This window comes from Pelodiscus sinensis, chromosome 1 (assembly GCF_049634645.1).
Source record: "Pelodiscus sinensis isolate JC-2024 chromosome 1, ASM4963464v1, whole genome shotgun sequence".
In the NCBI taxonomy this organism is placed as follows: domain Eukaryota; kingdom Metazoa; phylum Chordata; order Testudines; family Trionychidae; genus Pelodiscus; species Pelodiscus sinensis.
The window spans coordinates 167353761-167367475 of record NC_134711.1 but is presented as its reverse complement, the minus strand read 5'-3'; the positions used below and the strand labels follow the sequence as shown (position 1 = coordinate 167367475).

At 40.5% G+C, this 13715-nt stretch overlaps 1 protein-coding gene across 4 annotated transcripts in view; it reads right to left on the bottom strand.

Annotated features, from left to right (window-relative positions):
* GBE1 (1,4-alpha-glucan branching enzyme 1) overlaps positions 1 to 13715 on the bottom strand; it is a 264165-nt gene that overhangs the window by 176527 nt on the left and 73923 nt on the right. For all 4 annotated transcript variants that reach the window (XR_012897753.1, XM_075909685.1, XM_075909701.1 and 1 more), the window contains exon 3: positions 127 to 242. Coding sequence is in view for 3 of the 4 variants with exons in the window: in XM_075909685.1 (XP_075765800.1) it covers positions 127 to 242 (116 nt within the window). In the remaining variant the exon portion in view is untranslated. The remainder of the gene's footprint in view (positions 1 to 126; positions 243 to 13715) is intronic.

The window sequence follows — 13715 nt, the reverse complement described above, 5'->3', positions numbered from 1 at the left end:
TCATTTAATATGCTTGTCTGCAGTTTTCTAAGACAAATTAAATAAAAAATAAATGACAATTTAAAATACAAAGCACAAGCTGGCCCAAAACGCTACATCCAAAGTAGGTAAGAAAAATTCTAGAACCTTTAGTTTTGATCCATGCTGCACAGGAGAGAGTCCATCTTGTCCAGGTGGGATGAATAGCTCCCATTTCCCATAATCCATTTTTTTATATGGATGAGAAAATGGATTCCAGCCATCTGCAATAGAGGAAGTGTACTACTGAGATTTATCCTATTCAAATATACAAAAAATAATAATATTTTATATTGTCTGAAAAAAAAAAACCCTAGTTAAAAGTAAGTACTTAAAAACAAATTGTTTTCTTTCTACATTTGATATTATTGAATAACACTGGATTAGTTAACAGTATTATCTGTTCAAGAGATCAGATGCCAGTATTAATTCAACATTGTAGTTAAAAAAAAAAGTTATATTCTTGCTTTAACTTAATTCTGACAAGAGAATTTTACCATCTTAACTATTTTTCTGGTGTTACTGGCTATTCTGCACTTGAAAATCCACAATTAAATATGTTAAGGTGAATCACTGCTCAAGACAAGACGACTTTTCACTATAAAACATGATTTTGACCATAATGGAACCCAAATTTTACCATTTCAAAACAAAGCTATCTGAAATTTAAGATGTGCCCTTTTTGACACGCTATGCCTCAAAATAACACCCTGTGCCCCATATTCACTGCTTTCATATGGTTATATTTTTGTACCAAGTAAGCCCTGTGAGGTATTATTGGGAAAAAGTAAACATTGAACATTATTGTTCTGTTGAAATGTGTCTACATATTGACCTCTCTAGTATGGCACCCTTAGGCATGACCAGTACCGAACCAGAGACTCTGCCAGGCCACAGGAAGTCAATATTGTCAGGCGTTACCAACACTTCCACTTCAGGATATTCAGGGGTAAATTAGACCTAAATAACAGCATATAATACTGAAAGCCTGGACTGGTAGCTGTAAACAAAATGTTATGGGACCATAGGAAACTTAGCCACACCCACATAGGTAAGTGGACATGAGACTGACTAAAACCATGCTACACCATGGATTTTGCTGGACCAGAGAACTGAACTATAGAGGTTCATTCTGTATGATCACTACCATATTTTCCGGCATATAAGACGACTTTTTATACTAAAAAACATCCCCCAAAAATCGGGGGTCGCCTTATACGCCGGGTATAAACATACAGGCAGTCCCCGACTTGCAGGTACGAGCAGGGCTTTTCTCGCCCCGGAGGACACGGACTGCAGGACCTCGCAGTCCTGCCGCCCGTGTACTTGGGGGCGAGAAAAGCTGCTCCACGTCTCCCTGGTCTGCAGACCAGGAAGACGCGGCGCAAAGCCGTGGAGGGGCCCCGCTGCCTGAGACCCTCCACGGCTTTGCAAAGCCTCGGGGGAAGCCGGCAGCGGGACAGCCCAGATGCGCCGCGGCTGTCCCGCTGCCCGCGTCCTCAGAGGCTTTGCTCCCAGTGTCCCTGGTCTGCTGGAGACAGTCCCCAACAGACCAGGGGCACCGGGAGCAAAGCCGCAGCCACGGTGGGCTCCCGCGCCTCTGAGGCTTTGCCAGAGCAAAGCTGCTGCTTTGCTCCCCGTTTCTCTGGTCTGCTGGGGGGAGGGAGGGAACGGCGCAGCTAGTGCACCCCCCTCCCCCAGCAGACTAGGCTTTTGTTGTGGACCCTGGGGCAGAGCAGCTGGGGCGCTGCCCGTTGGCCTCTTAAGGGGGGGGGTAGTCTTATACGGCGAGTATAGGCGAAAACCTATGTTTTATCTAGAAAATTAGGGGGTCGTCTTATACGCCCAGTCGCCTTATACGCCGGAAAATACGGTATATGTGAAGTTACACAATTTTGCTCTTTGTTCTTTACAAAAATACGTTGTGAGCCTGTGAAATGCCACAAACCAGTTTCCTCAAAATAAATTTAAAAAAGGAGCTCTAAACAAAGAATATTACATGTCAAACTTAAGGTACACAGAAGCTGCAAGCAAGACTACAATTCATATGACTGAGTGGGAAGTAATAGGCAATGAGGGCTGCCTAAACTCATGACAAAGCATGGATTGTTTTTCCCAGCATCTGAAGGATATAAAGTAAGAGGCAGAGAGATCATCAGACTTACCTCTCCTCCTCCACCCGTACACAAGACAAAAAGACGGATTTGGGAGACAGAAACATAATTGAACTGAGGAAATTGGCCCTTTCCAGTTACCACAGACTACTGTAGACTTAAGAGAAACCTTATTTCTTCAAATATGATTTAGCCTGATAAAGTTCAGGACATAGCTTGCAGTTTTCCTCTTTTATTTCTGTTTGCAATGAATTCTGATTCTCTTCATCTCTAATTGCTTCAGATATTTCTGTCATTAATAAATGTAATTTTTATCCACACTAGGGATATAACAGTGTACACATTTAAATGGTTAACCAAAGAACATGAGCTCATTGGTTATACACACAAGGCCTCCTCCCTATTAAGCAGGCTCTCTGCAAGCACCAGCTCTTGGGGAACTGATACACAGAGGCAACAGTAGAGAGTAAGAGGGCAGGCAGAGGCAGCCTGTGTGTACAGGTTCCTGCCAAACAGCACCACAACACCCTTCCCCCCGCATCTAAATATGTAACTGGTGAAAATTTCAGGGGTTACACATTTACCAAATACACACACACACACACACACACACACACACACACACACACACACACACTTTAACATCCCTAATCTACACCAGTGTGGTTTTGGTCAAAGTTTGAAGAATGTACTCAGATTACAAAGAACTAATGCATATTCATAGGCTTTGATGGACTGATGAACTAATTAAAAGAGCTCCCTCTGAAAAAGTGAACCTTGAGCAGTGTAAGAGGTACGTTCTGTAAGATTGGAACAAGGGATAGATTCATAGAAATGGAAAGGATGTAGGGTTGCCAGATAGTTTAACCGAAAATACCGACCCTCCAAAAAAACAGGGAAAAAAAAAAAAAAGAGGGAAACCAAAGTTGTTGATAAAAAAAAAAAAGACCCCGACAGTTACTGAGCAATTAAAAAAAACAAAACAACAAAAAAAAGCATGGCCTCTAAGTCCTTTGGAGCTTTTTTTGCCAGCAGCCATCGTGTTTTCTTAGTCTGTGCTGGAAAAGAGCTGCCCTGAGAACCAGGTAAACGGGGGAAAGGGGGAAGGAGGGAGAGAAGTGGGGTTCGGGAGGGGCCTGTGGGCTGGGTCGGGAGGGTCCCGGGCCGAATTACTGAGTGTGTGTAGAATTGCCAGGTGTCTGGTATTTTTGTCTCCTGGCAGGGGGGAAAATAAATCAGAAAATACTGGACATTTTAGGTGTTCAGTATTTTCTGATTTTTTTTTAAACTGGACAGGAAGCAAAAATACCCGACTATCCGGGTCAGTACCGGACACCTGCCAACTTTAAAAGGATATCTAGAAGTCATTAAGTCCAGTCCCTTTCACTCATGGCAGGACCAAGCACCATCTAGACCACCCTGCCAGGTGTTTATCTAGCCTGCTCTTAAAAACCTCCTGTGATTCCACAACCTACACAGTTTATTCCAGTGCTTAACCACACTGACAGTTAGGAAGCTTTTCCTAATGTCCAACCGAAACCACAGTTTAAATCCACTGTTTCTCGCCCTATCCTCAGAGGTTAAGGAGAATGTTTTTTTTTTCCTCCTCCTGTCCTTGTAACAACCTTTTATATACATGAAAACTGTTATGTCCCCTCTCAGTCCTCTTTCCCAGAGTAAACAACCCCAATTCTTTCAGTCTCATTGGGGTAATCATGATTTCTAGACCTTTAATCATTTCTGTTGCTTTTTTCTGGTCTTTTCACCAATTTGTCCACTTCTTTCCTGAAGTGTGGTACCCATAACAGAACACAATACTTCAGGTGAGGACTAATCAGTTCACCGTACAGTGGAAGAATTACTTTTTGTGTCTTGCTTACTACACTACTGCTATTGCATCCCAGAATCATGTTCGCTTTTTTACAATAGTGCCACATTTAGCTTGTGGACCACTATTACCCCTAGATCTCTTTCCACAATACTCCATACTACATGGTCATTTCCCATTTAGTATGTATGTAATATATTGTTTCTTTCAACCTATTTAGCGCAAATCATTTCTCTGTTTTTGTCCAGATCTTTTTGAATTTTTATCTTATCATCCAAAGCACTTGCAACCCCTCCCAGCTTGCTATCATTCATAAACTTTGTAAGTGTACTCTATGCCATTATCCTGCTGAGCCAGAAGCTCTGGTGTCTCCCAATCAAAGCACAGATTGGGGTAATTAGCCCCCAGCATAGCAACACAAAGCATCTCACACTAATGGTAAACCACTCAACAATGCTCAACATACATGATTTTTGGAAGAGGTGCATGCTGGGGATAAGAGCAAAAAAGTCCCATAAGCATGCAACTTCTGTAAAAAGACTTAGAAGTGGGTATAGCAGTAAAGGCATAACAAACCATCTCATGACATCGGTGGTTAAATTCCAAGAAATCTACACAATCAAAGACACTGTTATCTGTGTTCTGGGGGGCACTGTTATACCCCAACATGTTTGCAGGCATTTGGGGGGGCAGAACTTTAGGAAAACTACTATGAAGGACACCACAGGATTTAGTGAAATTTGCTTGTCATATAATCAAAACCCAACAGAATTTTTGAACACACTGCCTCTGCACTGAACGTTGTCCAAATCTCTAGCAGTGAACTCAGCGGAGAGGTGTCACGAGCTCCCCATGCTTTATGAAAATTGTGTTATGAATACAAATGTGCATAACTCAAAGATACTTTATGCAGAATACATTATGTAACTTTTAAAAAGTTACATAATGCTGAATCTGCATATCCTATTTTTGTTTATTTATCATTGTTATATGTGCAGTAAGACAAAGTGTGAATCTGTTTTTAATTTTAAATGTGCCAATGAGAGCCATTAGTAAAACATTAGGTACTTAATGGCACAGTACTCAAACAACCACCCATGAATGATTTTACTTTTTCCCGTAAACCCAACTTGTTGTTGGTCTTAGAAAGACATGTGATCATGTTACCTTACTGAAATCCATATTAAATCTGGGACTTGTCCATGGTAATGGGGAGAATGAATAAAGGGTTCTAGCTCTGAGAAAAGTATATTAGTGAATGGAAAGTAATCAGGTTTTGCCTTCACCTGGAAATTGCCTCCCCACCTTAAGAGACTACATGGCTACGTCTAGACTGGCCACATAAGACGGAATAGGCATGCAAAGCAGGCAAGTCAGAATAGGGAAATCCGCGGGGGATTCCTAAAGCCCTTGCAAGTAGGAATAAGAGATCCTCCGGAAAAGGGCTTTATTCCAGAGGATCGTGCCAGTCTAGACGCTCTTTTCCGGCTTTTCCCCAAGCCGGAAAAAAAGCGGCGGCCATGTTTATTTAAATCCCGCGGGGGATATTTAAATCCCCCACAGATTTCCCTATTCTGACTTGCCTGCTTTGCATGCCTCTTCCAGAGAAGGGGCCAGTCTAGACGTAGCGCCTATGAAGAGACTTGGAAACAAAGAACTATAGTGGAAGTGTGAAAGAAAAGCCAGTAGGCAAAGGTCAGAAAAAGATCAACTTTGGCTGGAGATAAGAACAACTGTTTAGTGTAAGAATTTGAATTTAACAAGTTACTTAATGTTTTAGAATTAGCTAGCATCTTGTTTATTTTAAACTTAGTAACTTACTTTGTTTTCACTTGCCACCACATAAATTCTACTTTTTTTAATACTTGTATCTCCTCAGTTAGCTCTTGGGTATTCTAGGACACATTTTACCCTGGAGACTTGAACAAATTAAAAAAATTACTTAGACAAGTTAGATATCTTCTTTTCCTACTTTATCACTGGGATTCACTATGTAGTGGGCTAGGTTCAGAAGGTAAGCATCCAATAACCACCAACCTTATCAGTGAAAACTGAAACAAAGTCACCATTAAGCACCTTTGCTATTTCCACATTTTCTGTTATTGTTTCTCCCTCTTCATTGAGAAATGGGCCTATACTATCCTTGGTCGTTCTCTTGCTTCTAATATATTTGTAGAACATTTTATTGTTATCTTTTATGTCTTTAGTTAGTTTGAGCTTGTTTTATATCTTGACCTTTCTAATTTTGCCTATATATACACACTTGTGTTAATTGTTTGTGTTCATCCTTTGATATCTGATTTAGTTTCCACTTTTTGTAGGACTCCTTTTTGACTTTTAGATCATTCAAGATTCTCCTGCTTAAGCCAGGGTTGTCTCTTGCCATAATGCCTATTTTTCCTATACAGTGCAACAGATTGCTCTTGTGCCTTAATAATCTCTTTGAAAAACTGCCAACTGTGTTCAATTGGTTTTCCTCAGACTTTCTTCCCATAGGATCTTACCTACCAACACCCTCAGTTTGCTAAAGTTAGCCTTCTTGAAATCCACTACCTTTATTCTCCTGTTTTTAACTCCTACCATTCCTTAAAACAAGGGTGGGCAAGATACTGCTTGCGGGCCCATCAAGCCACCAGATCTGGCCCACCAACCACTCCGCCAGAACCCTCAGGTAAGCAGCAGCCACTGTTTTAAGTGCAGGGCTGCTCTGTGTGATTCTTTACTGGGGGGGGGGGGATACTTTGGGTGATCTCCCCACCCCCAACCCAATCCTCAGCTCCTATTGGTCAGAAACAACTAGCCAATCAGAGCAGAGAGACTGGCCTGGAGGACGGGGGTAGAGCAAGCCTCTTCCCCCTCCCAGAGCTGAGAGCCACATGGAGGGAGTAGACTGCAGTTTTAAGTGGTCTGAGGCTGCAGCAGGTAGGGTGCCTAGCCTGCCACAGGGCTGCTGGCCAGGAGACGCTTAGGTAAGTGCCTCCCAGCCAAAGCCTGCCTCTGCCACCCGTGTCCCTCCCGCAACCCAACTCCCGCCCCCAGGTCACCATCCAAATACTCTGCACACCCTTGACCCAGGTTACAACTCCCTCCCAGACCCTGTACCCTCCCTCCTACACCCCTCCCCCAGGCCAGAATCCTCTCCTGCACCCACACTCTCTCCCCGACCCTACACGCCAATCCTCTGAGGCAGTCCATCACCCAAACTCCCTCTTAGACCACATACTCGCGTCTGCATTCCAGTCTCTTACTCCGTGCACCCTTCTACATCTAACCTCCATCCTAGATGCCACACCTCCTCCACAGAAAAGTGTGGCCCTTGACCTCTTTCCAAAATCTTAGCGTGGCCCCCCCACCAAAAATTGTGCACCCCTGCCTTGGAATCATGAACTCTTGTGATCACTTTCACCCAAGCCGCCTTCCATTTTCAGACTCTCAACCAGTTCCTTCCTATTTGTTAGCAATCAAATCTAGAGCAGACTCTCCTTGTTTTTATATTCCAGAAAATGGAAAATGCTGCACCCCTGATACATTCTAAGAACCTGCTGGATATTATGTACCCTGATGTTATTTTCCCAACGTAGGTCTCCTATTCCCATCTCAAACTCAGGCGAACTGTGTATAAAGGTAACACCTCCTCCCCATTTTTCCTGCCTCTTCTTCCTAAGCAGGTCTCACCCTATATGGGCTATAACATTTTGGTATTTTGTCTGGGTGTGACTTGCATGCTGGAAGCTAGGGGGAGTGATGAGAGTGGCAGCTCACATAGCAAAGCAGGGTGCATTGCACATAAAACTGGAGGGCTAAAAGCACAACAATCCAGACTGTACCCTGGAAAGCTTGAAGGTGTGTGTGGCGGGGGGGGGGGGGGGGGGGGGAGGGAGAGAAATCAGACAAGGATTTCTAATTCAATAATTGAGTTATTTCTCACTGAGGATTTTCCTACCTTTTTGGCTGATCATAACAACTGAGGAGAAAGCTCAAACACAAAACCATTAGTTTTGTAAACCCCAGTGAGGGTAAGCAGATTTAGCTATGAGAGACATTTGGAAGATTTAGCATATTTACACACCGGAGATCTCAGAGGATTCTTAGAGTTACCCTGCCAGAGGGAAAGATCTACAAAGACAAGCTGGTTTGGTGGATTGAGCAGAATGCAGGAAAGCAACAACTTCTGAATTCTAATGCCCACATAGTAAGGAAGAGCCATCTCAACATTGAATTTATATAACACCTTTCATCTAAAGATTGCAGTTCTAACCCACTGGTGGTAGCACACAGAAGCTTCAAAATCAGGATAAGGACTCCACTGTGCTTGGCAGTGCATAAACATGCAGGTCAAGCCAAAAAGCTACTAATATGCGAGAAAGTTAATTACTCTCACACTGCACTTTAAACTCAATTTCTTCTACAACTTAGTACTAATTATTGCCATGTTTGTTTGCAAATATTCACTATACATTGTGTATAAATCTGTTCACATGTGTAAGCAAAAAGCTCCAAAATATTCCAACCTAAAACAATTATTGCCAAAAATATTAGAAAAATAGAGATGTGCAGATACTATTCAAGAAATTCAGGGTCCTAAAACTTCACACTTCAAATTAAGGTCACTCGTCTCTCACCTCTGCCCCTTCAGGTCTCCTCCATTATACAAGTTCTTTCCAAAGGAGGAGTTCCTTTTAAAACCAGTCAATTCTCTTTCTTGGAAGAGAATGTGAGGAAGTGGAAGAGAGAACAGTGTATATTGTTAGATAAACACTCCTTGTCCCTAGAATGCTCACATACTCATTGTTTCTGAAGAGTCAAAAAATAAGATCCGCAGCTATTCCCTACATAACAGAGCACAAGAAAAAAAAAACTTTAGGGAAAAAAGGTTACATGAACTGTTCAAGCCTTATTGACAACTTTAGGAAGAGTCAATGAAGTTCACATTTTGTTGTTTTTTGTATTGCACTAGTATTTAAAGAAATCCAATCATGGGGTAGTACCCCCATTATGTTACATAGTTTCCAGTCCCTGCCTTAATGACTTTCTCTTAGGCAGGTGGAGCTCAAGAGAGGAGTGGAATAGTGTGGATTTGTCCACTAGCTGCTTAACCGTTGTCAAGATTTTAGTAGCTGAGTTTTAAAGAGGGACTTAAAGGATTACAGTGAGGTAGTTGTGCCAAGTTTTATAGGCATCTGCTATGGGACATGGGAAAAGGCTCAAAAAACAAAAAATTGGTATGAAAATTTAAACCAAGTGGGCAATAAAGGCTGGTTTCAATGCCAGAATGGAAGCAAAATCTGGTCACTCTACTTATCAAGATGTCCCTTTAAAGAGTCATCTGAAGAAGTGGGCTGTGCCCACAAAATCTCATGATATGTTTTGCTAGTCTTTAAAGTGCTGCCAGGCTATTTGTTGTTTAAGTTTTTCCTGTTACAGACTAACTCAGCTATCTCTCTGAAACTTAAAGAGACAGTCTTATATTTAAACCCTCCCGCAAATGTCTCAACTTTTTAAAAAACAGGCAAATGGTCCGTATTTCCTGACTCTCCTCACTCAGTAATGGCAGATCCTGTTGCTGTCCAGATCCCTGACTGCCAGCCAGCCAGCCACCAGCAGTAAATGGGCAGGGAGGAGGGGGAGAGAGGAGAGGTGTCCAGTGATTGACAATGTGGGTAGATGTTCAAGTCTAGTGATGGGACAAAGATGAAAAGTATGCACCAAAACCACCACACAGGGCTAGAACAAGAAAGCCTCTGTATCTGTTAGCTAAGCTCTGGAGTGATGGGGTGGACCTATTTCCTGTCTGTTCACCCTGACCCTGCAGGCTCCACTAGGGTTGCCAGGTGTCCTGTTTTGAACTGGACAGTCCAATATTTGAACTCTCTGTTCGGGAAACAAATTGAGAACATATAAATGAGAAAATATAAATGTCTGGTATTTTCTAAATAAGATGCAATATAGATTATGATGTAATGTGTCCAGTATTTTTGTTGAAACCATCTGGCAACCGTAGGCTCCACAACGGTGTCAGGCAGAGGCTTAGCACCCTTTTATACACATACACACACACACACACACACACACACACACACACACACACACACACACACACACACACACACACACACACACAAGCAGGGGAGGATACTCTTTCCCCAGGCACTGTCCTTGCTGAGCTGCCTCTCTGGTTCAGTTCACTTAAGCTCCTCCTTCTACAAGGAACTGGACTCAATGATTAAGTTGTTAGGAAACATAACCAGGACAAGCCAATCTGAATTGCTTTCCAACTCAAGATGAAAAAACCCTTAAGCTGTAGGAACTAGTGAAGTTTTTCCCTCTAGGATTTTGGAAGGCAGGTCAAATTCTTAAACTTGGATTAAGTGCTGTATCTATCTTTAAAAATCTCACATTGGAACCTTCTTTGTGCTTGGTCTCATCTGCAGTGAAAGTGTTCTTAAAACAAACATGTGCTAGGTCATCATTTGAGACTGCTAACACATGAAATATGGGGCAGAATACAGGTACAACAGTGCAGGAGACAAACAAGTCTCCCCACAAGGAGTTCAGTCACAGATTATCACATGGCTTTTTTTCCAACATTACTGCAGAATTTCCTCTGGAATGTTGGTTGAAGCATAAAGGGGCATATGAATGGTTAGCTTACCTGGGACACAAAGTATCTTGCAATGCCAGCTATAAAAGTGACAAGCAAACACCTTTTTTCACTTTCAGGTGACATTGTAAATAAGAAGCAGGCAGCATTCTCTCGCATAAATGTAAACAAAGTTGGTAATCTAAGCGATTTCTTGAATAAGAAGTAAAACTGAGTGGACTTACAGGCTCGGAAGTGTTACATAACTGCACTCAAAACCCAAAACCAAAAAATTTATGATAATTGTACTTTCAGGATAAAGAGATTGCATTTTTTCATTTCACCTCATGAGTATTATAATAGTCTTTTTTTAAATCATTTTACAGGGCAAATGTGTAATTAAAATATCAAGTGATCACGGTGCTGTTTGTATTCTGTGCTGTAATTTAAATCAATATCTCTGAAAATGTAGGAAGATTCCAAAATATTTACTAGACTATCAATCAAAATTTAAATGATTAAAACTGCTATTAATGTTAATCACAATTTTAGTTAACTTGTGATTGACAACCCTAATTCAGAATTATGCAATACAAAAGAATACCAAGCATGAAAATTAGATAAAGAATGTTACCCTGATTCAGCAGTTTAAGAAGCCTTAATTTTACCAGTTTTATTTTCCTCCAAAGAAACTATATGGAGCTCTCTTGGGCCAGAGATGATGACTGTAAGGAAGACACTTGAAACAGAAGTAGAAACCCCACACTGATTTATTCATTTAGTGCACTGATCAAAAGGACACTAACCACAACATTCAGAGACAATCCCATTTTAAATTCAACTATTACTTAAAAGTTCTTGAACGGAGCTTTTTTAAAGTAAGTCCTATGGAGGTCTAATTCATACATATGTTTTCAGTGTTCTTCATATCTTCTACATTTTTCACTAGAGTCTCTGTCTAGGAAAAGTGAGTTTGTGTAAATATAATTTTAGTAACACTTTTCTTGTACTAGCTTTGGCATACAGCTAACAAAAATATAGTATTAATGTATAGTCATCTTGTTTCTGAATTCAGTTTCTACTTTATTTGTATACTAGCATATTTACCTGGTATTTCATTAAGAAGGGGCTCAGGGCACAGAGCTGGGGTATGCAGGCATCAGTCAGGGCAAGGGATTGGGAGGTGTGAGAGGGCTTATCCTCAGAGCTTGGTGGGACAGCAAAGGCCACATGACAAGTCATTTTATTTTTTTTAGGCTACATTTTAGTGACAATTAAAAGTCACTGCCCTAGCAATACATTGTGTATGTTAAAGGGTGTGGTCATCCTGCAAGAAATCATCTCTTCCCCATCTGCAAGAGCTAACCTAACCTAACAAAACCACAGAACACTTGAGGGACTACGGTTCCAAATGGTTTACACCTTACTTCTCAAAGAGATCCGTAACGTAAACCTGGTTTCAATTTTTTAGTTTCAGATGTTCAAGTTAACACAGAATAGGGAAAATCCTCCCTCCGTTTTACTCCTTTCATGAACTCTAGCCTTATGGAACTGATTTCATTGGATTAAACAAATGAAATGTTATTTTCAGACAGAAACCAACAAAATGGAAATCTTAAGAATCTGGAAATCTTAGCCATAGCCGTTTGCTAAATATATGGAGAGCTAAATATATGGAGAACTAAATAAGGCATTAGGATTAAGTTGGGATGCAACATTGACTATTACAGTGGAAAAGCAAGCTGTTTGACCAGTAGATTAACATACAATTTTCTATCAATTTTATAAACTATATTCAAAATTTTTGGGGAAAAAGACAATATACGTCAACATGAAACAATTAGAAGTAAATTCAAAATATTCTAATCCGCCAATTTTCAGTTATATGGATTATGCTCAAAATTTACATTTACACTACGCTGTAATGAACTGGGTCTTTAATTCTGAAATGGTGAATTCTAAAATAAGTGATATTTGCCAGTATTCACTTAGTTGCTTAGCAATAAAATATGCAAATAAAATGTTCAGTGTTCTTGCATAGCTTTTAAAGGAAGCTATAATGTCAATACTGCCTCTAGTATCAGAATTTCAGCTAATAGCCTCCTACTCTTGATTTACTGAGCTGCTAAAACCACTAATTGACAAATCTTAATGTTTTTGTATGTACATTTAATATCACAAGTGCCTTTTCAGATGAACAGTGGAATGCCGTTAGAACACCAACAGGTCTAATGTGGAGATGTAAAAAAATTGAGGGAATAAACTAAAATTCATAATGTCAAGCTTATATTAAAGGTGGTTTGTTTTATTTAGTTTATTTAATCAGAAAATATTTTGCATAGTACTACTTCCTGACTTTACAACTTTCTGAAGAAAACAAACATGTATTATGGATAACAAAAAAGACTCATACGAGTATCTCCATAATCATCTGGCTTGGGTCAAAAAGATAAAACATGGTAATAGAAAAGTTATTTATTGTTTAAAAAAACTACTTGGAGCACAAAACAATATATCAAGAAGATTTCAATGTAGCAGTTGGGGAGGAGAGGTGTAGTGTCTAACTTTGTAGAACATATGAAACCATTAAAGCATGTATATCCATAGCATAGTGCATTAGTAAAGTCAGACTTTTCGTTCAGAAACTCAGGTTTTTTTTTTTTTTTAAATAGTTGAATCAAAAAGCACTCAACCTTTCTGGAATAGAAGTAAAGCAGAATGTGCATACTTTCTTATAATAAAAAAGTTCTTTAGGCAAAGACTCCTGAATAACAACTCCACAGCCAAAATAGCAATGGCTGAAAGATTTGGCAAGGAAATATTACTTACTAGCTATCCATATTTCTTGGGAAACTAATTTTGTGTTGACTGCTATCCATATCTGAAAAAAAAAATACTTAATAGACCTGCACCCAGTTTCTGTGCAGGAATGCAGGCACCATCACCACATACTTCATAAAGATTGAAGGTGCTGTGGCCAAGCCCAAGGACAGCACTGTGAACTAGTAATGATGGTCCACTACTAGAACACAGAGAAAATGATGGTGGGCCATAATGATGGAAACTGTGGAAGCATGTGTCTTTGAGATTGAAGATGGTGTACCAGTACTCCAGATCCAGCAAAAGAATAATTAAGGCCAAAGGTACCAGGCTGTAGGCTTTCTGGGCGTGGAGT